Here is a 25,901-nt window from a genome sequence, read left to right as displayed (position 1 = left end):
ACAGTTCACAGCTGTGGGCACCCTGACCTTGGCACTGCCCATCTTTCTAGGGTGACCTCGTAAGCCTGATAACAAATGCCCGTCTGTTTCTGCTGCAATTGATACCTCGGTGCCCAGAAAGGAGCTTCTTGCACGTGGCAGAGGTAACCCCCAGGTGCTCACCGCGGTGTCTGTGTTTAGGTCCATGTCACCGTGTGACGTGAGGATGCTGGACGCCTTGGGGAAAGCTGGCATCCAGCATCCAGGCCCGGGAGGGACGGGGGCAGAATGGGCCCAGCATGTGGGCTTTGTTGCAGCTGCTGGCTGTGAGTGGAGATTGTGACCCGGAAGTGAGTGCTGCCCTCCTGAGCAGGCGGCAGGCTGTGCTGGACCCCGATCTCTCCCAGGAGCCCCAACTCTTCTGACCCGATCTGCACAGGGCACTGCCCAGTTCCTTGGTAAATAATTTATTACAAGCATGACATGGAGCTCTTGTTGCCCTGGAAAGTGGGTTACAAATCTCAATTGCTTTAGTGGGGAAGAGGAATCAGTTCTCTAAAATCTGCATCTGGCCCAAGTCACTCTGGTTATAGGAGAAGAAACTGCTGGTCCCAGAGCAGAGGCCACAAGACCCCGGAGCCGTAGACTGAACCATCACCACCAGCACACATAGTGGGGGTACATCAGGGCACCACTCTGCGCACAGGCCGGAACCTCAGTCACCACCCGAGCTTGGGGCAGGCAGGCCCTCAGGTGGGCTCAGCCTTCACCACCTGCCCTGCTGCGGGCCGGGGCGGGGCCTCCGGGGCCTGCGTCAGCGGGTGCACCATGGACATGTGCACGTTGAGGTTGTGTGCCTTCTCAAACCGCCGGCCACACTGGTCACAGGCAAAGTCCAGCTCTGTCTCAGCCTTGTGCTTGGTCATGTGGTACTTCAGGGATGCCCGCTGCCGGCACTGGAACCCGCAGACCTCACACCTATGGGATGGGGGCAGTGAGCCAGGGCCAGGGTGCTGCCAGTGGGAGGGCCACCACCCCCCACTTACTGCAGAGGCTTGGCTCCCGAGTGGCGCATCTGGTGGACCAGGAGGTGCTTCCGCTGCTTGAAGGTCTGTCCACACTCATCGCAGATGTAGTTCCGCACCTCTGGGGACCAGATAGGGAGTGACCACAGGCCCTGACACTGTCCCCTTGGTGCCCAAGCACCTGACTCACAGGTGACACAGCTCTGACCCACGTCACTTGGCTGTAGCATGTTTCCCTAAACCTATTTTCTGGAGCACCAATTCTTAGAGGAAGCCCAATCAGTGCAATTTCACAGATGACTGATTACAGCTACTCCTACTCTAAGGACTGTCCCCACCACAGGGGTACCCACTGTGGCAGTCAGTCTTACAAGAGCTTTTCAACAAAACTTGAACGTCACACCCCCAGCCATGCACCTGGAGCAACACCACATGCTTCTCTCCTGTGTCACTGCGCGCCTACCAACATGTGACGCAGCCGCACAGGCAGGCTCCTCCGTGACTAGGAGCAATCGTCCTGAAACTGTGAGGTCTAGACTGTTCTGTGCTGAAAATAAAAACTGCTCGTGGTCACGACTGTGGTCAGACTGAGTTACAACGGCTTGACCCGACACCAGGGAATTACTGTGTCTGGACTAACAGACAAGAACACTCACAGCATGAAATGCTGTGAAACCAAGGGACTGTGAGCCAGCCATTAAGTGGGCAAATCAGAGTAAGGAAGTCAGTCGTTTGTACAAAGATCAACAGAGCAAAGATATCGTTTAGGATGGACTATCTGGACATGGGGGCTGCAGGTCAGGAGAGCTGCCTTCTGGGCAGAACAGCAGTGATGAGCATAGGCACACACGAGTCCAAGGCCGTGGACGCGTGTTCAGAGAGGAGCGGTAGCAACCTCACACGCTGACGGCGGTGATCACGGGCGCCACCTTCCCTGTGCTTTGGGTTACTTTTATAATCTGAAAAGCATATACCATTTTCTTCCAGTGATGATGTAAATGGAGAAGGAAATGGCAACCCGCTCCAGTACTCTTGCCTGGAGAATCCCATGGACAAAGGAGCCTGGTGGGCTATAGTCCATGGGGTCGCAAAGAGTCAGACACAACTAAGCAACTGACACACAAAATGATGTAAAACAGACCACAATAAACTCACAGGACAGCACCAGGGTTTCTTCAGTGTCAGTTCCCGGGAGCCCCATCTGCAGGGGAGAGGACACACCTGTGTGGATGAGCTTGACGTGGCGCTGCAGGTAGCGGTCAATCATGAACACCTTGTTGCAGCCGGGGTGTGGGCAGGGCCTCTCCCGGACCTCCTCGTGGTGCTCCTTGACATGCTTCTGTGGGAGGGACCAGGGGCGTGAGTCCCCTGGCATGGCCAACACCCCAGAGCAGCGCACGTGCCTCCTCCCAGCGAAGGCACAGACCCAGGCAGGCCCTGTCAGCAGAGCTGGGGGTGCGCTCTCCTGGGAGCCCCCTCACCTTCATGCCGTCGGCCCCGCGGTACACGGCCGTGCAGCCCTGGTGCGGACACTTGTAGATGGTGGGCAGTTCCTCCCTGCAATGCAGAGCACACGTGGAGCCACAGCCCCCACAGGCTGTGCAACCCCCGCTCCAGCCCCTCACCTCTCACACCGTGGCTTGCCCTTCCAGCCCGGCTTAGGCCCAGGTTTCTTTCGGATTTTTGGTTCTTCTGACTTCTTGGCTTCTTTGCTTTCACTCTTCCTACCAGACACCCTGGAAGAAAAGACAACACTGGTCAGTGATGTTTCTGACCTTTTGCATACACAGTGCTCATTTTTCTTTAAACACTGAGGTAGTTTCTTTGGATTTCCAGGGCTAGCCTCCAGTCCCCATGCTGACCACCTGGCCTTCACACTGACGCTTGGCCACCAGAGCTAAAAAGACTCTGTGGGGAGGTGGAGGCCCTGCTCTGCCACCTCAGGACCCAGGAGTGGGCCTTCAGGGCCAAGTGTCACTCCCTGTTGTCACACCAAAACACAACTTTGGAGACACCAGGGAAAATAGTGGAGTGGGGGAAGCTAGAAAGAAGATCCAGATCCACTCTCCTGGGACCTGCCAGGAGACCCTCAGCAACCAGTGGGGAGCTCCACACCCACTGCTGTCCCCCTACTGCAGACCCTAGGCAGTGGGGACCTTGTCTTCCAAGCATGGGGTTGTGCACCTCAGCCAGTCTCACAGGGCCCTGAGGACCAGGCCAAACAGAGCAGCTTCCCCCTTGGTGTCCTTCAAAGTCTTAAAGAGACATGCACACCTCTTCTTAGATCCAGGAATGTAAGGAAATCTGTCAGGAACAGAAGTCAACTTCTAGGGCCATAATGACAAGCCACTGCTGACGCAATCCTCGATGGTCAACAACTGAAAGCTTTTCCTCTAATATCAGAAGGAAGACAGAGATGCCCACTTTCATCAGTTCTCAACACAGCACTAAAAGTCCTAGCCAGAGCCATTAGGCAAAGAAAAAGGCATCTAAATTAACAGGAAAGAAAATTACCTCTATTCACGATGCCATGATGTTATATATAGAAAACCTTAAAGAACCTACACAGAAAAATTAAGCAAAGTTGCAGGGCGGAAAAATCACATTAAAACCCAGTCCTGTTCCTACACACTTAAAATGAATGGTCCAAAAAAGGAAATTAAGAAAACTATTCACTTTTTATAGCATCAAAAGAAATAAGATACTTAGGAGTAAACTTAAAAAGTTAGACTGGTACACAAAACTATGAAAATGCTGTGAAAATTAAGACCTAAGCAAGTAGAAACATATTCATGAACTGGAAAACTTAAAATTGTAAAGATGGCAATAATCTCCCAAAGCAATCTATACATTCAATCCCTATAAAAATTCTGTGTTTTTTTTACAAAGTAGAAAAAAAATCCTAAGTTTCACATGGAATTTCAAAGGACATTGAATAGCCACACAAGTTTGAAAGACAACAAAGCTGAAGGATTCACACTTCCTAATTCCAAAATTTACTACAAAGCTACGGTAATCAAAGCAGCATGGTACTGGCATAAAGACAGACAGACATACCGAGAAACAGAGACCAGAAATAAACCCCTGCAAGTACAATCGACTAACTTTTGATAAAGGTAGCAAGACCACTCACTAGGGAAAGGACAGTCTGTTCAACAAAAGGTGCTGGGACAATCACATATCCACATGCAAGAGTGGGGTCGATCTGTACCTCACACCATACACAGAAGTAACTCAAATGGATCAAAGACCTAAATCTAAGTGAAAACTGTGAAACTCTTATGGGTAAATCTTCCATGACCTTAGACTTGGTAATGGTTTCTCCTGAATATGACACCAAAATCACAGTAAACTAAAAAAGTAAAAACAGGAACACTGGACTTCAAGACAGTGAAAAAAGGGCAAAATATATTCTACAGTTCAGTGGCAAAAAAACCAAACAACTTAGTTAAAACACAGCCAAAGAACTTGGACAGACATTTCCCCAAAGATGATACAAACATGAAAAGCTACTTAACATCACTGTCACTAGGGAAATGCACATCAAAATGACAATGAGATACTACTTAATATCCACTAGCAGGACCTAAAATAACAAGATTTGGTGAGGATGTGTAGAAATCAGAACCCCTGTACATCGGCAGCAGGAAATGTAGAATGTGCAGCTGCTGTAGAAAACTATGGCAGTTCCTCAGAAAGTTAAAAGTACCATAGGACCCAAAGAATCAAAAACAGGTCTCAAACAGGTAATTGTTACACCAACCTTTCTAGCACCATTGACAGCAGCCAAAATGTGGTCCCTCCATACCATGTGCTGCATGGCAACCCGACCAGGGATCAAACCCATGTCCCCAGCAGTGGAAATGTGGCATCCTAACCACTAGACCACCAGGAAAGTCCCTTTAATAGGACCTTATAGAAAGGAATCAAACTGACAGGTCACAACATGGATGAATCTCAAAAACCCTATTCTGAGTGAAAGAAGCCAGTGGGAAAGAGACACACACAGTCCCCAGAATGGATACCTACACTAGGAGTGGGCAGGGCCTGAGGGGCAGACAGGGAATTCACTGCTTCATGAGGATGCGTTTGGGATGGTGAAAGTCTGGAAACAGTGCTGACGGTAGCACAACATTGTAAAAGTTCTGAAACGGGAGTGAACTGTACACTTAAAAAATGGTAAAACAGTAACCTTTGCTGTGTATTAATTTACCACAAATAAAAACATGAACAGCTGTTTTCCTCTTCAAACAGTAATATTAACAAGAACCTTTTCAACAACTGCACAGGCTGCTCCTCCCCTTCTTTGTCTATGACTATTCTTTGCCACCCGGCCACGGTCCTGGCCTCCACCCTCCGCTGCTGTGCCGCTCAGGCACCTAGTGAGAGCTCAGCCATGCCCGGTGCTCGCACCACATCACATGCTCCTTGAGAGCAGGAGCAGCCTCCATGTCTCCCAGTGCGTCCCTGAAGGACAAGGGGCTGGGGTCCCTGCAGGCGTGGGAGGATGGCGCTCACAGGCCCAACTTGGGGCTGATGGTGCTCTTCCTTCCCGTGGCCACTCAGGCTCCTGTGGGAGCCCTGGCAGCTGGTGTCCCCTTCTGTCTGTGTGGCTGAGGACCTCGACAGGCACGTCTGCTGCAAGGTCACATGGACCTAGGCCACATCCTAGGACGTCAGCAGGCATTCGTGTTGTGGTGCTGGAGGCACCAAGAGGCCGTCAGGGATGAGCCCAGAGCTCCAGCCTCCCACAGGTACAACTTCCACTAACGTTCCATCTGACCAAGGCCTCTGAACACATTGCAGCTTCCCTGGTGGCTCAGACGGTAAAGCGTCTGCCTGCAATGTGGGAGACCTGGATTCAATCCCTGGGTTGGGAAGATCCCCTGGAGAAGGAAATGGCAACCCACTCCAGTACTCTTGCCTGGAAAATCCCATGGATGGAGGAGCCTGGCAGGCTGCAGTCCATGGGGTCGCAAAGAGTCGGACACAACCGAGCAACTCCACTTTCTTTCTGAACACATACCTGATGTGTCCCGTCCTATTGCAGTGTCTGTGCGCCCTCCCGGAAACCCAGGGCAGGGGGGCCGCCTGCGTGCCGTCTCCACCTGGAGCAGGGCAGGGCAGGGCCTCTCCCTCTCCTAACCCCATGCCAGTTGCCCTAGGACTGCTGGCAGCAGGACTTAAGAGGTGGGCTCATGGAGATCAGGGTGGAGAGCAAGGGCTCCTGCTGCAGCAGACCTGGCCCCTCCATCCTGGCCCTCCTGACGCCCCCTCTGGCCCAGCAGCGTCTGTTCACTCAGGCCCGCTCAAGGGCTGTGACCCAGTCCCACATCCCAACTGGGGACTCCCAAGCCACCGCCTCTCTTGTCTCCACACACAAAGGAAAAAGGAAGTTGTGCCTGCTTCTCCATTTTGTTTTGCACTTTCCTGGCTGATGGTGTGATTTCATTCTACATCAAAGGCCCAAGCTGGGCATCTACTAACGAGGCGTTTGGGTGTTCCTGGGCCCAGGGTCACACAGTGATAACCAGCCTCCTCTGCCAGCACCCACAGAGCAAGAACACAAAACCCTGTGGGAGGTGGGCTGCCTCAACAAGGGATCAGGGCCAGAGGTAGACCCGGAGCAACTGCAGGGCCAGGTGGCCATGTCGCCAAGGCCCTGGGCACAGAGGGCAGAAGGCGAGTGGGGGACCAGAGGCAACCAGAGCAGACACAGGTGGGTGGACGGATCACATTCACAGTGCTGCACTAGGCCAGGTCCCTGTGCTGAACTGGGAAAGTCCTTCTGGGCTACCCAGAAACCACCCTTCACTGGGCTGGTGAGGTCAGGCCATTAGAGAAGCAGAGCGTGTGCTGACCAAGGCAGACAGGGGAAAGCTACTGTCTGGTCCCCGCTGCCCCCAGGGCAGGCTCAGATCTCCAGGTCACCCACTGGACACCCCCCAGACCCTGGGGAGCTCATGGCACCACCATCCCCTTACTTCTTTCCTGGGTACGGCTCAAAGGACTCATCCGAGGACTGGGTGTTCTGCTTCTTGTCATTTTCATCTTCACTCAGGAAATCTCTAGGAAAGAAGAGAACCTTCAGCAATGCTCTGGAGCAGGTGACGGAGGCAGTGAAACTTCCTGTCTAACACCATGTGGATCCCCACACTACATGTTTTACTTCTCAGAAGGCCTAAAATCCCCAATACTCTAATACCATCTCCTAAAAGAAAGGGGAAACCAGCGTCACAGGCTGAGGATCCCTGGTAAGCCATGCCTCTCATCACACCAGGACCCCAAACTCAGAAAGAGTCAGCCTACGGGGCCCCAGGCAGAGGGGAAGACCCTCACAAGAGGTAGCTTCACAGAAAGTGGGCTTTTAGAATGTCACCTCACTCCCGTAACTAGAAACACCTGCCCAAATGACAGGCCAGCTGTCAGTGATTTCAAAGGGTAACAAAGACCTGAAAAAGATCTGCATGTCTGTAATCTCTACCCTAAAATGTGAGTCACGACATAAGCTCTGCTAGTCTGCAGACAGAGCCTGGCTGGCATGCCTCAGCTGCCCCTACAGGCTGCCACCCTCCCCACAGAGAAAGGCCCAAGGATGGCTGGTGGCTGGAGGACAGCCACAGCCTCCTGACCTGGGGTGGGGGGTGGATTTCTGGCACGCACTGGTTCTCCTCCAACACCTGGGTCATCTGTCACTGGCACCAAAATTCACGCTGTCGTTCTACTTGTTTGGACAAAGTACATCTGTGGTCCAGCCACAGTGCACAAGGCAGGGTGGAAAGGTCAGCTGGCGCGCGGCCTCCACCCTGAGAGATTTGATCTTGGAGACGGGGAAGGGGGTGGCCCCAGGAGCAGACAGGTGGTCCTGCCTGACTCTAGAAGGTCTGTCCTCCACTCCACACCACAAACACCATGATAAACAGCCAGAGGCTGGCTTCTGTTCTAGTAACATCTGGGGTTGGCATAAAACTCAGCCTTGGAGGCGGAGATGAGCCAGCAGCCAGAGGACCATCTAAATAGAGTGATGTCCACACCTGGCTGGGCCCCCTGTGCAGCTCCATCAGGTCCAAAGTGCCCCCAATCAAAAATGGAAGCCTGTTAAGCACCCCCTACCACTCCCCTCCTCCCAACAGAGAAAGTGGGAGGCCAGTGAGAGCCAGGCTGCAGCCCCTGGGATGGTGGCGTTGGGTTGCCAAGGAGGAATGTTAGGCTATGTAAACCCACTCTTCTCTCACCCCTCAGAAAGGTCACTGAACTCGTCTTTTACCCGATCATCCGAGGTTGGAGATGGAACCTGCTTCTCACCCAATTGCCCTGGGAAACAAAGAACAAGACTCCAGTCACCTGTCACCCCAGGGAACAGCGTGGTAGTGCTCCCCACAGGCATGACAGGGCGCCTAGGGTTCCTATGCCTTCAAATCCACTCACCTCCTGGCGCCCCCGCCCACAAGGCCTGCATAGCCAAACCCACCATGCCACCCCCATGTCCTGCCAACAGTAGCAACAGCAGCAAATCCAGCCCTGCCCCAGAGGTTCAGATCCAGTCACTCTGGGATGCTTCAGAACATCGAAAAAGATCATTGGTATCCAAGTACTGCAGGCACACAGTTCAAAACTCCAAGCAGTTTTAAGAACAGTGAAGCCCTCCAGCATGAGTACTGCCTCACTTAGAACCATCCGGTGGCAAACATCACTCACAGGAGCAGCCTGGCACCCACATGGAAGCTCAGAGACGTGGGTAGGAAGCCGGCCCAGCCCTTCTAATACCACGTTGGTGAACAGCTGCACCCAACACACAGGGCCACAGGATCAGGCCCCACAGGGCACTGACAGGCCCAGGCAGTGACCTGCACTGGCTCGGGACAACCCCTGACCCCAGCTGCCTTCGTGCCCCACAAAGGCCCAGGCTCTTCCTCCCTCTGTGCCCTGGCCCAAAGCAGGCTTGGAGGAACACCTGGATCGCAGGTGAGCATGCCTTGAAGGAAGGCGCTCAAACGGGGTCTTCAGCCCCTCTGCTGTCAGATGCACATGAGGCGGTGCCAGGGCTGCCTTGGTTACTATACTGCCCCTCTGCGCATGATACCACTGCTACCACCACAACACCCACTTCTTGCCAAGGGCCCTGCCCGGCTCAGGACCAGGAATACTGGTCAAATAGCCCAGAGGAGCCGCCTACCTGGGGCCCCACCTGGGGGGAGGCTTGGCTGAGACGGGGGGCCCGGCCCCGGCCCCACTGGGTCACCATCTGAAGGAAGCCGGCTTGTGTCCATGCTGGGGAGTGTCTCGGTTTCAGCCCCAGCTGCAGCTGCTTTGCCTTGGGAGCTCTGAGGGGCAGCCCCAGTGGGGTTGAACCCCCGATGCTGGGGGAGTCGCGGGGCTGAATCCTTGTCCCACGTCCACTTGACACCCAAAGCACTGTCCAGCAAGAGGGCCCCGCAGCTGGAGTCGGCGTCCATGGTGTAGTCATGGCCCTGGTCGCAGCCCCACATGGCCCGGATGACACCACAGTACTCGGAGGACAGCGTCCTCTGGAGGCTAGGTAGGGCCCCGCAGCCGGCCGCGTGTCTGTGCACCCACCCCACCAAGCCACGCAGGCCCTGGGGGCTCGAAGCAATCAGGTCCACTGAGGAGAGGCAGAGAGACGCCAGCCCGTGGCCAGTCAGCATCTGGGTCCCCCCGCCTCCCAGCCACCCTGCATCCCACCCTGGGGGCGCACTCACCCACACACGCTCCCTCCTCTGGCCCCATCCGTGGCTGGACACCGACCCTGCAAAGGAGCAGGGCTGCTCACCAAGAGCAAGCATGGGGCCCAGTGGCCACTGTGTGTGCAGGCTGAGCCTTTTCCTCCAAGGCCACCCACCAGGCCCTCCCCGCCCTGTGCTCTCCGGTCAGTCTCCCGACACACCCAGCGCACTGGTGCTCATGAGTGTCTGCCTCACCAGGCACCCGGGCTGCCCTGTGCCCATGCAGCCCTGTTCACAGGGTCTCCTGCACGCCCCCAGCAAAGGAGGGAAGGGGCGCCTACTTTGCACAAGGCTTCCGGCGGCCTGTCGGGGGAACATTGACTCGCTGCAGGAAAGATGTGAGGAGGCCGTGGCACTGGTAGAACTGGGCATGGCAGTTCTTGCAGATAAACTGGGACAGAGCTGGGTCCTGGTGGACAGCCACGCCCAGGAGGCGCTGGAAATCCCGGATGAAAACACGGTCCCCAGGGGGTGGCCTTTCTGAGCTCTCCCCAGGTGCCCTGCCGGAGATGCTGCGGAGACTCCGGGAGGAGAACTTCCCATGACAAAGGCGACAGTGCCCCATGGCCAGGGCCCGGGCTGTTCCTGGGCAAGCACAGGAAACATGAAGTCAGGCATGCAGAACACAGCTCCCAGGCGAAGTGAGATCCACACTCCACCAGCCCCCCGCCCCAGCTCCTGGAGTGGGACCTCCCCAGACATGCCCCTTAGATACAAGTCCAGGTCTGGGCCAGAGGCAGGGCTCTGGCTCCAAGCTCCCAGATGAACACACAGTCTTTTGGGAGAATGGCCAGTGGAGGGTCTTCTGAGTGGAAAATCCTTTCAAAGAACTCTAAATGCCTCCAAAACAAAGCCAGTATTGCTCTAATACTAAAACCAGACAAGGACACAACAAGAAAATAAAATAATATTTATTTTTAATAAACATAGATGTACAAGTCTTAAACAAAGTAACAGCAAACTGAACTCAACACTTAATTTAAAAGATCATGCACAATGATCAGCTGGAATGTATTCCAGGGAGGCAAGGATGGCTCAACCTTCCCGAATCAATTCATGTGACACACATTAACAAAATAAAAATCATACTCCTCTCAATAAATGGAGAAATAAGTAGTGGACAAAATTCAATATCCATTCATGATAAAATCCTCAATAAACTGTATACAGATAGAAAATACCACCACATAATAAGAGCCATACATGACAAGCCCCAAGCTAACATCATACTCAATGGTAAAGAGCTAAAGCTTTCTTCTAAGATCAGGAACAAAACAAGGATTCCCACTCTCACCATTTTTATTCAACACAGTACTGGACATTCTGGCCAAAGCAATTAGGCAAGAAAAATAAAAACCACTCAAATCATACAGACAGAAGCAAGACAATCTGTTTGTGTATAATATTACATACAGAAAATTCTGTAAGACTCCACCAGAAAAACTGTTAGAATAAGCAAATTCAGTTATAGAATACAAAATCAATATATAAAAGTTGATTTCCATATACTAATAAAAAACTATTAGAAATTAAGAAAATAATCAGATTTACAATTGTATCAAAAAGAATAAAATACCTATGAATAAATATAACCAAAGAGATGAAAGACCTGTACACTGACACCTATAAGACACTGACAAAAAAAAATTGAAACCACAAATAAGTAGTCCATGACCATGGATTGGAATAATTAATTGACATCAAATAATAAGACAATTGACATTAATTAACAAGACAGTGTTAAAATGTCTATACTCCCCAAAGTCATCTACAAATTCAAAACAACCGCTATCAAAATCTCATTGGTATTTTTCACAAAAATAAAACAATCTTAAAATTTATATGAAACCAATAAAGACCCTGAACAACCAAAGCAATTCTGAGAAAGAACCACAAAATTGAAGGCATCATGCTTCCTGATTTCAAACTATACTGCTGCTGCTGCTAAGTCACTTCAGTCGTGTCCGACTCTGTGGGACCCCATAGACAGCAGCCCACCAGGCTCCCCCGTCCCTGGGATTCTCCAGGCAAGAACACTGGAGTGGGTTGCCATTTCCTTCTCCAATGCATGAAAGTGAAAGGTGAAAGTGAAGTCGCTCAGTCGTGTCCGACTCTTCTCGACCCCATGGACTGCAGCCTACCAGGCTCCTCCGCCCATGGGATTTTCCAGGTAAGAGTACTGGAGTGGGGTGCCATTGCCTTCTCTGTCAAACTATAATACAAAGCTACAATAATTAAAACAGTACAGTACTGGCATAAACAGAGGCACATAAAGGGACTTCACTGATGGTCCAGTGGCTAAGACTCCGCGTTCCTATTATAAGCGGCCAAGATTCAATCCCTGGTCAGGGAACTTGCCACAACTAAAGATCCCACATACTGCAACAAATATCACAGATCCTGCATGCCACAACTAAGACCCAACACAGCTAAATAAATATTTTTAGTTAAAAAAAAAATTAACACATAAGCTAATGAAACAGAATTGACGGTACAGAAATAAAGTCATGTATATATAACCAATTAATCTACAACAAATAAGCCAAGATACAATGGGGAAAGGACAGTCTCTTCAACAAATAGTGTTGAGAAAACTGGACAGCCATATGCAAAAGAATGAAACTAGACCATCTTATACCATACTCAACTCAAAATGATTTAAAGACTTGAAAAGACCATAAAACTTCGATGTAACAAAACATAATAGTTAGCTCCCTGACATCAGTCTTGAAGATGATTTTTTGGATTGACACCAAAAGCAAAGGCAACAAAGGCAAAAATAAATAAATGGGACTATGTCAAACTAAAACGTTTCTGCACAGCAAAGAAAACCATCAACAAAATGAAAAGGCAACCTACTGAATAGGAAAAAATATTCACCAGTTATGTATCACATAGGAGGTTAATAATCAAAATATGTAAAGAACTCATACAACTCAATAACAAAAATAATCTGATTTTTAAAATGAGCAAAGGCTCTGAAGAGACCTCTTTCTAAAGAAGGTGTGCAAATAACCAACAGGTGTATGAAAAGGTGGTCAACATTACTTCATGCTAAGTCACTTCAGTCGTGTCCGACTCTGTGCGACCCCATAGACGGCAGCCCCCTAGGCTCCCCCGTCCCTGGGATTCTCCAGGCAAGAACACTGGAGTGGGTTGCCATTTCCTTCTCCAATGCATGAAAGTGAAAAGTGAAAGTGAAGTCGCTCAGTCATGTCAGACTCTTAGCAACCCCATGGATTGCAGCCCACCAGGCTCCTCCATCCATGGGATTTTCCAGGCAAGGGTACTGAGGGAAACGCAAATCAAAACAATGAAGAAAAAAAAAAATCCCACAATGAGACATTTACCTCCCACCTATCAGAATGGCCATCATCAAAAAGACAAGTAATTACAAGTGTTGGTGAGGATGTGCAGAAAAGCGAACCCTTGTACAGTTAGTGAGAATGTAACCTGGTGCAGCCACTATGGAAAACAGTACAGAGATTCCTCAAAAAGTTAAAAATAAAACTACTATACAGTCCAGCAATTCCACTGCTCGGTATTTATCCTAAGGAAATGAAAACTAACTTGAAAAGGTACATGCATGCACCCCTATATACACTACAGCATTATTTATGATAGCCAAGGTATGGAAACAACCAAAGTGTCTATCAATGTATGAATGTATAAACAAAGTGGCATATATACTCAATGGAATATTTACTCAGTTATCAGAAAACAAGAAAATTCTGCCATTTCCGATGACAAAGATGGACATTATTAGCATTATACTAAGTGAAATCAGTCAGATGGAGTAGGATAAATACCATATGATGTTACTAACATGTGGAATCTACAAAAAGAGAAAATCATGAACTAATGATTACAGAAAAGATATATTGTTAGTTGAAAGAAGGGGAGTGAGGTGCTGAAATGCGGTGTGCAGTGATCAAAAGGTGCAAACTTCTAGTTACAAAGCACGTCCTGGTGACGTCGTCTACAATACAATACTTTTGTGTATATCTGAAAATTGCTAAGAGCTCTTTAAAGTTGATCCTATAAGTTCTTATCACAAGGGAAAAAGACTGCTAACTTCGAGTGGTGATGGGTGTTAGCTAGCATACCTGAAAGCAACATCATGTTATGTGCCAACTATACATCAAATTTTTTTCTCAAAAAAAAAGTTTGAGTATATAAATGCCTCCACAGCTATGGAACCGTCATAAACTGAGCTGGAAACTTCATTCCTCTTCACACCACTCCCCTGAGGCCAGAAGCGAAGGAGTCACGTCCACACACTGCTTTCCAGGGGGTCTCTACTCCTGACTGCAGGAGTAGACGATGCCCCTGCCCCTCTGCCCCGGAATTATAGGAGAGCAGCTTGAAGTCTTTTCTGAGGGGGCAAAAACATGACACTAAGACCAAGTGCATATTAACCCCCATTACAGTCCGTCAGGCGGGGGGGCCAGGCACTCCTATGCTTAATCCTTAGTTCTGTTTTAACGAAGAAGAAGCTGAGGCCCTGAGAGATTCAGCCATTATCCTAAAAGCACAGGGCAAAACCACGACTGAAACCAGGCCTGCCCGACAGACGGCACGACTCGAGCACTATACTACTCCTCAAGCTCTGAGGGGAGCTGACGGGTCAGCTGTGTTGCGAAAGAGCACCCCGCGCAGCTGCGGCGTCCCGGGGAGGCCGCCTCACCTCTCCCAGCGGGGAGGCCTAGTCCGCTTTCTGAGACACCCTGGGCCGGGGGGTCCCGCGGGGTCCCGGTGGCCACCGAGGGCACTCTACGGTCACAGGGGTCCCACCCGCCGCCCCTCGCGACCGGACGGCCGGACCCACCTGCCTCGTCTGCGCCGTCCTCGCCCGCGTCCCCGCAGGGCCGCGCCGGGCCCCAGCCCAGCCGCGCCGCCACCACAGCAGCCGCCTCGGCCACGTCGGGACCGCTGCGGGCGGGGCGGCCCCGGACCCGGCCTCCGCCACAACTACCGCGGCCCGAACTCCCGCGCTGCCGGGACGCCGCGGGCGACAGGAAGCGCCCGAGCCGGTCCCGCTTCATAGCCGTGGAGACTGCTTAAGCTCGGCCCCAGCGCTCCGCCCCGTCCGAACCGGCTCGGCCCAACTCGGCCCCACCCGGCTCCGCCCCACCCGGCTCCGTCCGGCCCGGCTCCGCCCGGCCCCGCTCGGCTAGCTGGGCCGAGGTAGGACGTCCGGAGCCTCTAGTCCGCTAGGCGGACTGTGCTCGTTCGTTTCCGTTCGACTCCGCCGCTCGGCTTCGCTGGACTTACTGGAAGCGGGGGAGGCGATGAGGGAGGGGCGGGGCGAGGGAGGGGGGAGGAGGAGGATGAAGAGACCTGGATGGGGCGGGCTGACCACCGGAGGGGAGGGCGAGGAGAGCGTAAAGGGAGGAGCGGAGTGAGGAGGGGAGGGGCGCAGTGAAGAGGGCCGAGCAGTACGGCCTGAGGGCAAGGGACACGGTCTACGCTATTGGCCTGTCACCGACGTGGAGTGCGGGCAGCAGTAGTTGCACTTACACGCTCTTGGCTACAGCGTAATGAGGTTATTTGAGAGCTCCGTCACCCCTACCTCCGCCCCTTCGGCCCCGGGAGCAGAGCGCGCAGCGCGCCGGCGGGGCGGGGCTGCCGGAAGTGGGCCCGGGCTGCCGGAAGTGGGCCCTTGCTGGTACCGCCTTTTCCGATGGTCCTGGGCTCGGGCGGAACCTGGTCCTGCACACGTTGCGTTCCGGGCCTGGAGCCGGCCGCCCCGCCCCTCGGCCGCCGCCACCGCCTCCCCCGCCGGCGCCATGGCCGCTGCGGCCGGAGACGGCTCTGTGAAGCCACTGCAATGCGCCATGAAGCTAGCCAACGGGGCCATCGAGCTGGACACCGGCAACCGGCCCCGGGTAAGGCGGGCGGAGCAGAGCGGGGCGGGGGCGGTCGCCGACCAGCGACCGGCCTGGTGGGCGTGGGCGAGGGCGGGGCCGCGGGGAGGGCGCCTCCAGGCCTCTCTGAAGACTCCGGGGTGCCGGCTCCGGCTTGGGCCGTGACCTTGGACAGCTCCCGACCTTTCCCCTCTCCCCACCCCGTCTGTTTAGCAATTCGGTCGGAGCCGAGGCGTTTTTATTTGTGAAGGGACTCAGGAGGTGCCGTGAAGCCGCCCGCCAAAGTGTGTCTAGCAGACAGTCCCGTGTGTTTGTGTAGTTTGGAGGCGGGCCCTGTAGATTTAGTCAGGTTCCCAAAGGGGACGGTACGCAGAAGAGGGTAACTGCGGCTTTCCAGTCGCCTTCAGAGCTTGTTTGGTAGGAAGTGCCGGCGGGGGAGGGGTGCGGCTTGTTTCTGAGAACGAGTGTTAATCCTAAGGGTGGCAACCGCGTGGAAAAGCCGGCGGAGCCACTCTGGGCCGCCCAAGGGAAGAGGCGTTCAGGTCTTCCATCCGTTTCCTTTCCCAAGTCGGGATTCTAGGGCAGCAAATGCCCCCACAAGTCATAAATCCTTCCCGGAATCCATTTTATCTTTACGTGAAGTGTAGACTTAAAGGTGGGTAACGAGAACTGGGCGGAGAAAGCAATGGCAACCCACTCCAGTACTCTTGCCTGGAAAATCCCATGGACGAAGGAGCCTGGTGGGCTGCAGTCCATGGGGTCGCTGAGTCAGACAAGACTGAGCGACTTCACTTTCACTTTTCACTTTCATGCATTGGAGAAGGAAATGGCAACCCACTCCAGTGTTCTTGCCTGGAGAATCCCAGGGACAGAGGAGCCTAGTGGGCTGCTGTCTATGGGGTCACACAGAGTCGGACACGACTGAAGCAACTTAGCAGCAGCAACGAGAACTGGGATGCAACGAAACAAAAAGCAAAGCCCCATGCTGTCATTCCAAATGCCCTGAGCTCTGTCAGGCAGCCCTGACCAGGAGGGTCACACGTTTGAAAGTGCCAGCATTCTAGTGGCATAGACTCCTGCGTGCCCAGGGAATTCTTACACTGGGGTTCAGGAAAGAGTTTTCCCAGACTGAGTCAGAAAGTGACTCTAAGATTTACAACACAGTCCCTGATTCACCTCCCAGGAAATATTTCTTTAAAGCCACTGAATGAATGGCCCTTGAGTTATACAGGAAAAGAACTTGTTGCATAGAGTGGAAACGGCAGCACCCGCCAGTGCTGCTTCCTTGACCCACTGAATGAGAACCTCCATTCCTTTCCGTGCTGGAGAGAAAGGAGTGACACCAGCTTCAAGTCTAGAAAAAAGGGTTATTCTCTGTGCCCCAGGCAGAGCAGTTACCAGCTAACCAGCTGGGATAATGCAGGTGTATCTCAGAGATAAGCAGGCATCATGGTTGCTGTTTTCAAAAGGGCACCAAGCAGACATGATGGAATTATTTGCCTCTAATGGCATGACTTATGTCATTTCTCTTCCCTGGGCACAGGAGGCATATACAGAATACCTGAGGAGCATCCACTACATCTCCCAGGTGTTGCTGGAAGAAGTGGAGGCCACTAAAGGTACAGCTTCTCCTGTGCTGCCCAGACTGTGGACATCAATTGGCCTTTGATGGGTCTCTGGGCCCCAGACCTGGGCATGTCCCATGTCCTACCTACCTGGTCATTAGCAGGTGAACACCTGAACACTCAGCATGAGTGTGACATGGAGCAGGAAGGGATGGCTGCTGTGACTCAGAGGATGGAGATGGGTGGGGACACGACCACAGACTGAACGCTGAACCCCAGTTCTGGGAGGAGTGAACTACACGATGGCTGGGGGCTGAGGGCGGCCCAGAGGCCCTGCAGCGAAGAGGGTGTCAGATACAAGGCAGTCTGGAGAGAGGGAGGTGCGGTTGGGGCAGGCAGGGCCTTGGTGGGCCTGGGACTGTTCTGGCATGAGGAGAAGCTCAATGGATGCTTTGTGGGCAGAGGCCAGCATGGCAGCAGAGCCTCCAGGAGGTTCCCACAGTGGGGACAGCAGTGGTGGGAGTGCCAGGAGGTGGGCAAGTGAAGGGCTTAGGGGATGTTCTCTAAAGATCTGCCTCAGCAGACTTTCTCAGGGGGCAGTGAGGTGCTGGGGTTGGTTGGGGGCAAGCGAGCACCGGAGGTGGAGCAGGAGGTGGCAGAAGCTGAGGCCTCCATCATGGGCATGGTCTGCTCCGGGCGTGTGGCAGCCTGACATGGTCAAGGGGAGGTGGCTGTCCCCACAGTGAGCACCACCCTGGGGAGCTCAGCAGAGCTTTGAGCACAGGGAGTAGGGCATGGTGGGAGAGGCCCTGAGGGGATGTCAGAGGAAAGACTGGGGGGGTCAGGGACCCGTGGGGAAGGGCAGCACATGAGTGGATGAGTGGAAATCTGGTGGCTGAACTAGGGTGTAGTGAGGGGCTGGCCCTGAAGGCAGTAGGAGGTGGGTCAGGAGCTGAGGCTGGTGGGGTCCATGGGAGACTGTCAGGTGGCAGCCCCTCCAGCACGAGTTTGCTGACAGGAGTGATTCCTGAGGAGGAGTGCAAAGCAGAGAACAGACGCCCCCGGGGTGCATGGGATGCAGGGTGGGGGGCTGGAGATGGTGAGGAAATGATCTCTGGGAAACAGCCACACTGCCTGCAGGGCCCGCCTGGGGGAGGGGCTGTAAGTACATGTGAAGCTGTCCGCGGGAGAAAAGGCCAGGGTAGTTAGAGAAAAGGCTCTGATGGTCCAGGCTGAAGGACAGGATAGCCACATAGAGGGCAGGTGGTCCGAGATGAGGAGAGGGGGTGCCTTTGTTTGTATCTCAGCAAGAATCTGACCAGTGACAGAGGGGATGGTGACCATCTTTTTTGTCACTTGCTCCCCAGAAGCTGGGGAAACTGTGACCTCTGATACCTCAAAGATGCTGAAGCTGGCCGAGCAGTGTCTGGAGAGGGCCCAGTCAACAGCTGCCAAGCTTGGTGGGTGTCCAGGAGAAAGCTTTCTTGGGTCACCCACCCTGGCCCTGGCTCAGTCTGGCTCAGTGGGGCCCCTATGCGGATCCATGGCTGTACGTGTCTTACAGGGAAAACATGCCTGAGGCCAGCCATGCCTGTGGCTGCACCCGTGCCCTCCCCTGCTAGTCGACACCGCCGGGTATACTCAGATGAGGGAGGGAAGCTCTCTCCGTTCCTGCCACCTGAGATCTTCCAGAAGCTTCAGGTCGTGGAGTCACAAAGCTCTAAGAAGTAAGATGGGACAGCACGGCATGTGGGCTAAACCTGGGTTTGGAGGCATGGTGAGATAACTGTGGTGGCTTTAGTCAAAAGGAATCCTAGAATGGAAATAACCTGGTGCCTAGCAGAAGCAAATGCAAATTGTCTCTGGAGAAAAGCACCTTCAACTTCCATGAAATGAGTGGTACATAGTCAAAGACAACCATACATAAAAAGAAGTTTGAGCAGTAGCAGAAACACACCTGAAAACTCTTCAGATAGAGTTATGGGACACAGATTATAACACAGTCATGCTCTCTATATTCAGAAAAATAAAAAGAAAGTTTTAAAATTCCTTTAGGGAAGAAGAAACTGTAAAATCTGACTCTTGTTTATAATAGAGGTCAAATAAGAACCAAGTAGTAATAAGAAATACTGAAATTATTTTTTTAAATTAATCAAAAACAATGTGGAAACAAATTATATTCTCTTGTAAAAATACACACGTGGACCCAAAAAGAAGTGTACAAGTTTGTGACAGCAGAGTGGACATAGCTGAAGAGAGAATTAGAGAACTGGATAAAAGGTTAAAGGTTTTCCTGAATGGCTCACACACACAAAAAGAAAAGATGAAAAAGACATGGAAGGTCTATCCAGAAACAGATGACAAAGAAAATGGAAGAGGAGCGTTATTTGAAGAGAGAAAGACAATTTTCTTTATAGAGCTGATGAAAGACCCCAAGACACAAATGCCAGAACCCCAGCAGGGTAGGCAAGAGGACGGGCTCCTCCTGCTGCAGGTTCTGAGCCACTGCTCACTTTGTCTCTGCATGTGCTGCTCTGGGGCGGGGCCAGGCACCAACTCCCATCCCAGGACAGTCTTGTGCCCCACAGCCTACCTCCTCCCACCCATGAAAGCAGGAAGATATTAGACTGAAACTTTGGATGGTGAGAGGGCTGTCAGTGGCTGTTACGGAGTACTGTGACCTCCCTTTCGTGGGCTGCAAACTAGCTGTTTAGGCCGCATGGTGCCTTCAAAGAGTTTCATACTATTCAGAAACTCAAATAACTGAGTTGCTTAAAGGTCTGGAGTCCAGGCAGTAGGGCCATATTTCAGGGGGGCAGGTGTCTCCCATCCACCCCAGACGTCCTCTCTCCTTTACATTTCTGCTGGCCCCCATCACCACCTCCTCACCTTGGGGCCTCAGGGGAGGGTCAGGAGGGGTCCTCAGATGACTGGAGGGTTTGTGGGCTTCCTGGAGCCTGGCCAGCAGCTTGTCACCATTTCAGGGAGCTGACACCCCTGGAAGAGGCCTCCCTGCAGAATCAGAAGCTGAAGGCTGCCTATGAGGCCCGGATGGCCCGGCTGGACCCCAGCCAGGCCATGCAGAAGACATCCCTGGTGAGTGGGGCCCAGGACCATGTGGAGTGGGGGTACCAGGGGGGCAGGCCTTATTCCCTCTTCCTGTCCTAGACCCTGTCCCTGCAGCGCCAGATGATGGAGAACCTGGTGATCGCTAAGGCCCGGGAGGACACAGTATCCTTTCCATCCAGCCTTGGGGTCCAGAGGCTTAAGCTGAGGGAGGAGGCAGGGAGTAGAGGTGCCAGAGCCCAGCATCCTTGTTGGGGTCGGGGGGCAGTGGTTCCTGCCCAGCCTGCTTTGTCTCGCCTCCTGGCCTTTGCACAGGCCACCCTGCCCCTCCCAGCACCCACAGACTCCTCTCCACCCCTCAGGTCGACTAGGACTTGCCTTCTTCCACCCACCCCACCGGCCCGTGGCCGGCAGGGCTCAGGGACGCCGGGGGTCCATACATGCCACTCAGAAAGGGCCTTGACTCTACTGCCCCAGCTGCAGAGGAAGATGGAAGAGCGCCGGCTGCGGCTCCAGGAGGCCGCCAACAAGTGCGTCCCTGCTTCAGGTCCCGGGACTTCGGGGGGTGGGGGAGCAGGTGAGGGCTCCCGCGCCAGCCTGTCCAGCCCTGAGGTCCCCAGACCTGTCCTTCCTTCCAGGAGGTTCTGCAGCCAGGTTGCCCTGACCCCCGAGGAGCGGGAGCAGCGGGCCGTCTATGCTGCCATCCTGGAGTATGAGCAAGACCATGTGAGTGCTGGGCGGGGCTGGGTGGGGAGGTCTAGTCCCGGGGGTGCAGCCTTGGTGAGGGAGGAGGGGCTTCCCGGGGCTCTCTCCCAAGGGCTCCTGTCCTGCAGGACTGGCCAAAGCTCTGGAAGGCCAAGCTCAAGAGGAGCCCAGGGGACCTGTCCCTGGTGACCAGTCTGGTCTCCCACCTGCTCAGGTATCGGGCCTCAGTTCCCTCCAGCAGGCTGCAGGCTGCGGGCAGAGGAAAGGATTAAGAGGGAAAGAGGAGGTCTGGGGTGACTGCAGGGGCAGTAGGCCCCTGATGGCCTTTCACAGGCCTTCTGCCTTCTCAGAGGGGAGGGACATTTGCCCACAAGGTTTATCCGTGAATCCCTTCTCTGAAACCTCTCACAGTGGGGCCACATGACCAGTGGGTGGGGGGTTGGGCAGGCTTTGTAGCCCCCACCCCAGAGCCTGGTGAGGAGGCTGCAGCCGCCAGACCTACAGGGCTGCCCTCTACACTGCTTCTACCCCACTCACAGCGTTCCCGACCACCCCATCTCCCAGCTCCTGAAGAAGCTCCAGTGCGCGGTGTACCGGGCGCTGTACCCCATCGTGAGCAAGGGCGCCACCCCCGGCTGCTGTTCCCTGCCCCCCGATGCCGACGGGCTGCTGGCTCCTGGAAGCCGGCGGCTCCGGCCTTCTCAGAGCCTCTACTGCATGCCTTCCCTGCTGGAACCCAGCCCGGCCCCAAAGCCCCCAGACGGCCCTTGCGCCAGCCCACCCCGCCCCGGCAGCCCCGCAGGGCCTCCCTCACCCCAGCTGCTGGGCAAGGACAGCTCATTCGAGGACCTAGAACAGTTCTTGGCTACTCCTGAGAGCAGGGGCCGGGGCCCTGGGGAGCGGCCTGAGCCCCAGACCCCAGGGGTGAGGAAGGAGCCTGTGCTGGAGCAGCTGAAGGGCACCGTGCAGGACATACACGATGCCATCGGTGAGGCCCCAAGACGGGCGCTTGGGCGGCTGCATGTGACCCTGTGACCCCAGGGATAAGGGCTCACCAGGCCGCAGGGTTTCAAGGGGAGGGGAGGCAGGGCCAGGTAGAGCGCCCTCCCAAGGAGCCCAGAAGCAGCCTGCGGTGAGGCCCACCCCGAGGAGGCTGTCTCTGCGGGGCGGGGCTGGAGGTCCCCGCTGAGCCGGCTCTGCTCCCGGCAGACAGGCTGCTCTCGCTCACCCTCCTGGCTTTTGAAGGCCTAAACACGGCCGCCTCCAAGGACCGCTGCCTGGCCTGCATCGAGGAGCCGTTCTTCTCCCCACTGTGGCCCCTGCTGCTGGCCATCTACAGGTGGGGCCCCGCCCCCGAGGTCCACCTGGGTGCTACTCTCCGCGGACGCCTTCCCTTCCCGGCCTCAGGTGTTTTGGGTTCGCAGGCGGTGCCATGCCCACCGTCCAGGATTCTGGGTGTGGCCGGCTCCCCCAGCCGGGTCTCAGTCCGCCCCGGGGCCGGGGTCTTTGGGCCGCTGAACCTGGCCTCTCTCCACCCCAGGAATGTTCACCGCCTGCGGGAGGCGGCCTTGAGCCGGAGCATGGAGCTGTACAGGAATGCGCCCCCGGCAGCCATCGGCGTCCCCACCAGGCTCCTCCCGCAGGACCCCGAGGCCGCGGGAGCGGGCCCCTACCCCTACTGCGCCGCAGCCCAGGAGCTGGGGCTGCTGGTTCTGGAGAGCTGCCCCCAGAAGAAGCTGGAGTGCATTGGTGAGGGGGCGGTTTGGGAAGGGAGAGCAGTGTCCCGTCCCACGGGGCACCCTGAGTCCGCACCTCTGAGCCACAGCCTGGTCCCATCTGGTGGGGAGGAGTCCCTTGGGACAAAAGCGGTGCTCGTCCTGCCCTGCCTGGTCCTGCACGGGGTCGGGGTGCGGCGGTACCCCGGGCCGGTTTGGGACGCCGTCCCCACCCCCTCACCCGAAGCCTGGCTTCTGCGCCTCAGTTCGGGCCTTGCGGGTCATCTGCGCCTGTGCGGAGGATTACTACCGGGCCCGGGAGGCTGCGTTGCAGCCTGGCATCGCCGCTATGTGAGTCCCAGAAGGGTGCGATTGTGAGGTTGGGGTGGGGCTGGGGGGCGGGGGGCGCTGGGCCTGTCTGTGGCTGCCTTCAGAGGCTCAGGAAAGCAGAAACGCTTCACCCTGACCCGGCACTGGGCGCTTGGGGTTCCGCCTTGCTTTTCCTTAAGGACAGGATGGCCCTTTGCCACCAAAGACCCCTGGCTCCAGCCCTGCAGACGACAGGGCCCTGCCCCTCTGTATTCTGGTGGCATTCTCGAAGGCTGTGCCTCCCCTCTGTCTCACACTTGGGGAAGCCTCCATAGTCCTTGCCCAGACTCCGGAGGCAGGTAGGGGCCTTCCCCACCGTGTCCTGCCTTAACTCACCTGGGCCAGCCTAGAGCTGGCAGTCTCCTGCCTTGGTACTGGTGAACCCTCGGCACCAGCCAGGGCTCTGCCTCCTGCTATCCTGTGCCAGAGACCAGGGTCACCCTGAAGGCACCTGTGCTTGTAGCCGAGTGGGCAGGCTGTGGTGCCTACCTGTGCAGAGGCCTGGGGTTGCTTTCACCATTTTACCATCTGGCCTCCAAAAAAGTTGTTGCAGGTGAAAAGGTCCCAGAACTACGAGTGTTTCAGAGTCCAAGTCCCCACACAAGCTCCTTCAGGATTTCTGAGGAGCTAGAGAGGGTGGTGAGTGGCTGCAGGTGTGTGGCTCCCTGGGAAGTGGGAACAGGAGTCCCTGGTCTGTGCCTTCATGCTTCTGGCAGAGAGCACTGACTTGTGGGGCCTTCACCGGGGGTTTGACCATCCCTCAGGGACTCCCTCACTGAGAAGCTTCCTGCATCAGGTCTGGGATACCAGGCGTGGCAAATGAGTGACCCTGATCCCAGGAGTGAATAGGCTGCCTGGGAATATGGGCCTCCCACTCCAGCAGCCTGTCCCTGGGCTCGGGCAAGTGCACAGGAATGAGGAACGGTTCCTCCAGCTCTGCAGCACAGGGTCCCCATTCAGGATGGCCTCAGTGCTCCCAGATCTTCTGTCATGCTGATCTAAGCCCACCCCTATCCCCTGTGGCTGGTGGGTGGGAGGAGCACAGAGAGCAGCCAGCAAGCTCAAGGCTGCTCCAGGGACTGAGCTGTAGCTTCAGGCTTTTGGGGACAGAGCAGGCCCCCCTGCCCAGGTCCCTGGAGCCTCCTGGCTGCATGTGTGTCTCCCCAACAGTGGTGCTGATGACTTGCTGCCCATCCTGTCCTTTGTGGCGCTGAAGAGTGGCCTCCCTCAGTTGGTGTCGGAGTGTGCAGCCCTGGAGGAGTTCATCCATGAGAGGTGGGGTCTTTGAGCCTGTCCCTGCCCCACCCTCAGCACGTGGCCCAGAGGTGCCCCCGACAGCCCCTATGGGACCTCAGCAGTGAGGTTCTGCCCTGCAGCCCCTCCAGTGACAGGTACCCGTGTGTCGCCTCCATGCAGGTACCTGATTGGAGAGGAGGGCTACTGCCTGACATCCCTGCAGAGCGCCCTGAGCTACGTGGAGCTGCTGCCCCGGCGGGCCCTGGGCAAGTAGTGGAGGACTGGCCGGCCAAGGACTGGCCAGGAGGCACCTGTGCGGGTCAGCAGGCCAGCCAGGGAGGGGCTCTTGCCCCCACCTGACTTCGGCCCCCAGGGCTTGGGGAGGCCTCTCTGCTCCTGGTAGGATGAACATCCTGGCGGCTCGGGCCGCTGACAGCGTGAGGACTGAGGGGGCTGTGGGCCTGGCCGAGGGCAGCTCTGCTCCCCTACATTTCTGTGACGTTTGGAGCCCCCTGAGCCAGGTTGTTGTCTGAGTCAAGTAGAGAGCTGATCACCCCCATAGAGGCCCGAGGCCCAGGTGGGTTCAGACCATGCTGTTTATTTATTGGACACTGACCACTCTGTCCTGGAGGCCCAAGTGTCCCCAGGGCATCTACCCATGTCTGGGATCTCTGAGCCACACTTCACCCTTGGCAGTGGGCATGGAAATCCTGAGACCCCCACCAATCCCCACCCCCATTCAGCCCCTGTGGGGTCAGTGCGAAGCCTGGGTCAGCACCTGCCTGTAGCCCACCACCTGCCCACAAACTGTTACAGGCCCCTGGGCAGCCACTGACCCAACTGGAAATAAAAAGGTCACTGGCATCTCCCTCTACGTGGCTCATTTGCTCCCCACCCCACTGGCCAGCCCAAGGCCTGGGCAGTACAGCCACGCCTGGCTGAGCAGCAGGAACCAGACAGTCCCAGAGAGCCCAGGGGGCCATTGCCAAACTCAGCCTGCCTCCCAGCCCTCTGCCCAGGAGTGGGGTCTTGCAGGGGCCACTCGCTCTAGCATTAGACACTCTGTGGGGCCTAGTGGGTTGGTAGGGTCAGAGGTCATCACTGGGCAGGACCTAAGCCTAGAGCACTTATCCTGAAGAGTTCTCTGGAGTCAGCTTTGCTCTCCAGGTGGGCAGCACACCCAGGGGCTCCTGGAGAATACAAGACAGGTGGCCTGGCCGCAGCCCCAGACAGCATCTGCCAGGGAAGGAGGTGGGTGGTTTGCCCCCCATGGCAGAGCCTCGGCCCCCTACCACGGCAGAGGCCCATCATGGGAGGAGTGGGCAGGTCCCTAGGAAAGGCTCAGTTGGACTTGACTGTCCATCCTGTGTGCACAGTATCCCAGGGCTCTGCAGGAGACCATGAGGAAAGTGAGGCATGAGGAGGTGACTGCCTCCTCCAGGCCACACCTCCCAGAGCAGAGCTGGCTTTGAGCCCAGCAGGTTGACTCCAGAGGCCAGAGGGTACCAGTGGACGTAACCTGAAGAGCAGGCACAGGCCCAGTGCACTGGGGCAGCTGTCTGTCTCGGGAGCCTTTGTGAGCAGGAGTCCCCTGCCCACCAGCACCCCAGGAACAAACAAGGAGGCACCC

The 25,901-nt window shown here is 55.2% G+C and overlaps 3 protein-coding genes across 47 annotated transcripts in view; 2 read left to right on the top strand and 1 right to left on the bottom strand.

The window, feature by feature from the left end:
* FANCA (FA complementation group A) overlaps positions 1-2,168 on the top strand; it is a 46,726-nt gene extending 44,558 nt beyond the window's left edge. For 5 of the 12 annotated variants that reach the window (XR_015145383.1, XR_015145381.1, XR_015145378.1 and 2 more), the window contains 2 exons: positions 51-143; positions 297-1,577. Coding sequence is in view for 3 of the 12 variants with exons in the window: in XM_086350404.1 (XP_086206530.1) it covers positions 51-143; positions 297-404 (201 nt within the window). In the remaining 9 variants the exon portion in view is untranslated. Of the gene's footprint in view, positions 1-50; positions 144-296 lie in introns of all 12 variants that reach the window. The other 7 variants (XR_015145382.1, XR_015145379.1, XR_015145376.1 and 4 more) reach the window with 3 other exon arrangements.
* ZNF276 (zinc finger protein 276) lies at positions 431-15,399 on the bottom strand. Of its 11 annotated transcripts, none has more exons than XR_015145411.1 (11): positions 14,577-14,832; positions 10,030-10,333; positions 9,725-9,771; positions 9,181-9,627; positions 8,272-8,318; positions 6,989-7,072; positions 2,639-2,740; positions 2,486-2,561; positions 2,226-2,343; positions 1,026-1,125; positions 431-957 (listed from the first exon to the last, which is right to left on the bottom strand). XR_015145411.1 is itself a non-coding variant. In XM_086350436.1 (11 exons), the coding sequence occupies exons 2-11, from the start codon at positions 10,311-10,313 to the stop codon at positions 729-731; spliced, it is 1,575 nt and encodes a 524-aa protein (XP_086206562.1). In that variant the 5' UTR covers positions 10,314-10,333; positions 15,269-15,399; the 3' UTR covers positions 431-728. The 11 variants fall into 11 exon arrangements, 9 of the variants coding, with proteins under 9 accessions (XP_086206562.1, XP_086206563.1, XP_086206565.1 ...); XM_086350436.1 differs by lacking the exon at positions 14,577-14,832 and adding an exon at positions 15,269-15,399 and having other exon boundaries at positions 2,630-2,740; positions 8,240-8,318; XM_086350437.1 differs by lacking the exon at positions 14,577-14,832 and adding an exon at positions 15,269-15,399 and having other exon boundaries at positions 8,240-8,318.
* Positions 15,289-25,135, top strand: VPS9D1 (VPS9 domain containing 1). Of its 24 annotated transcripts, none has more exons than XR_015145408.1 (15): positions 15,289-15,636; positions 17,159-17,234; positions 18,551-18,640; positions 18,745-18,907; positions 20,165-20,276; positions 20,349-20,411; positions 20,724-20,776; positions 20,885-20,972; positions 21,080-21,165; positions 21,516-21,939; positions 22,165-22,290; positions 22,492-22,700; positions 22,933-23,017; positions 24,206-24,310; positions 24,452-25,135. XR_015145408.1 is itself a non-coding variant. In XM_086350424.1 (15 exons), exons 1-15 carry the CDS (start codon positions 15,289-15,291, stop codon positions 24,543-24,545), a joined length of 2,115 nt encoding a protein of 704 aa, XP_086206550.1. In that variant the 3' UTR covers positions 24,546-25,135. The 24 variants fall into 24 exon arrangements, 11 of the variants coding, with proteins under 11 accessions (XP_086206550.1, XP_086206548.1, XP_086206549.1 ...); XR_015145403.1 differs by having other exon boundaries at positions 21,491-21,939; XR_015145406.1 differs by having other exon boundaries at positions 18,548-18,640.
* Positions 25,136-25,901: the final 766 nt, after the last annotated feature.

Source organism: Bos grunniens, chromosome 18, assembly GCF_055505025.1.
Source record: "Bos grunniens cultivar Pamir isolate PY7600 chromosome 18, Bosgru_T2T1.0, whole genome shotgun sequence".
In the NCBI taxonomy this organism is placed as follows: Eukaryota; Metazoa; Chordata; class Mammalia; order Artiodactyla; family Bovidae; genus Bos; species Bos grunniens.
Note: the sequence above shows the minus strand (reverse complement) of the source record. Positions and strands in the feature narration are given on the sequence as shown.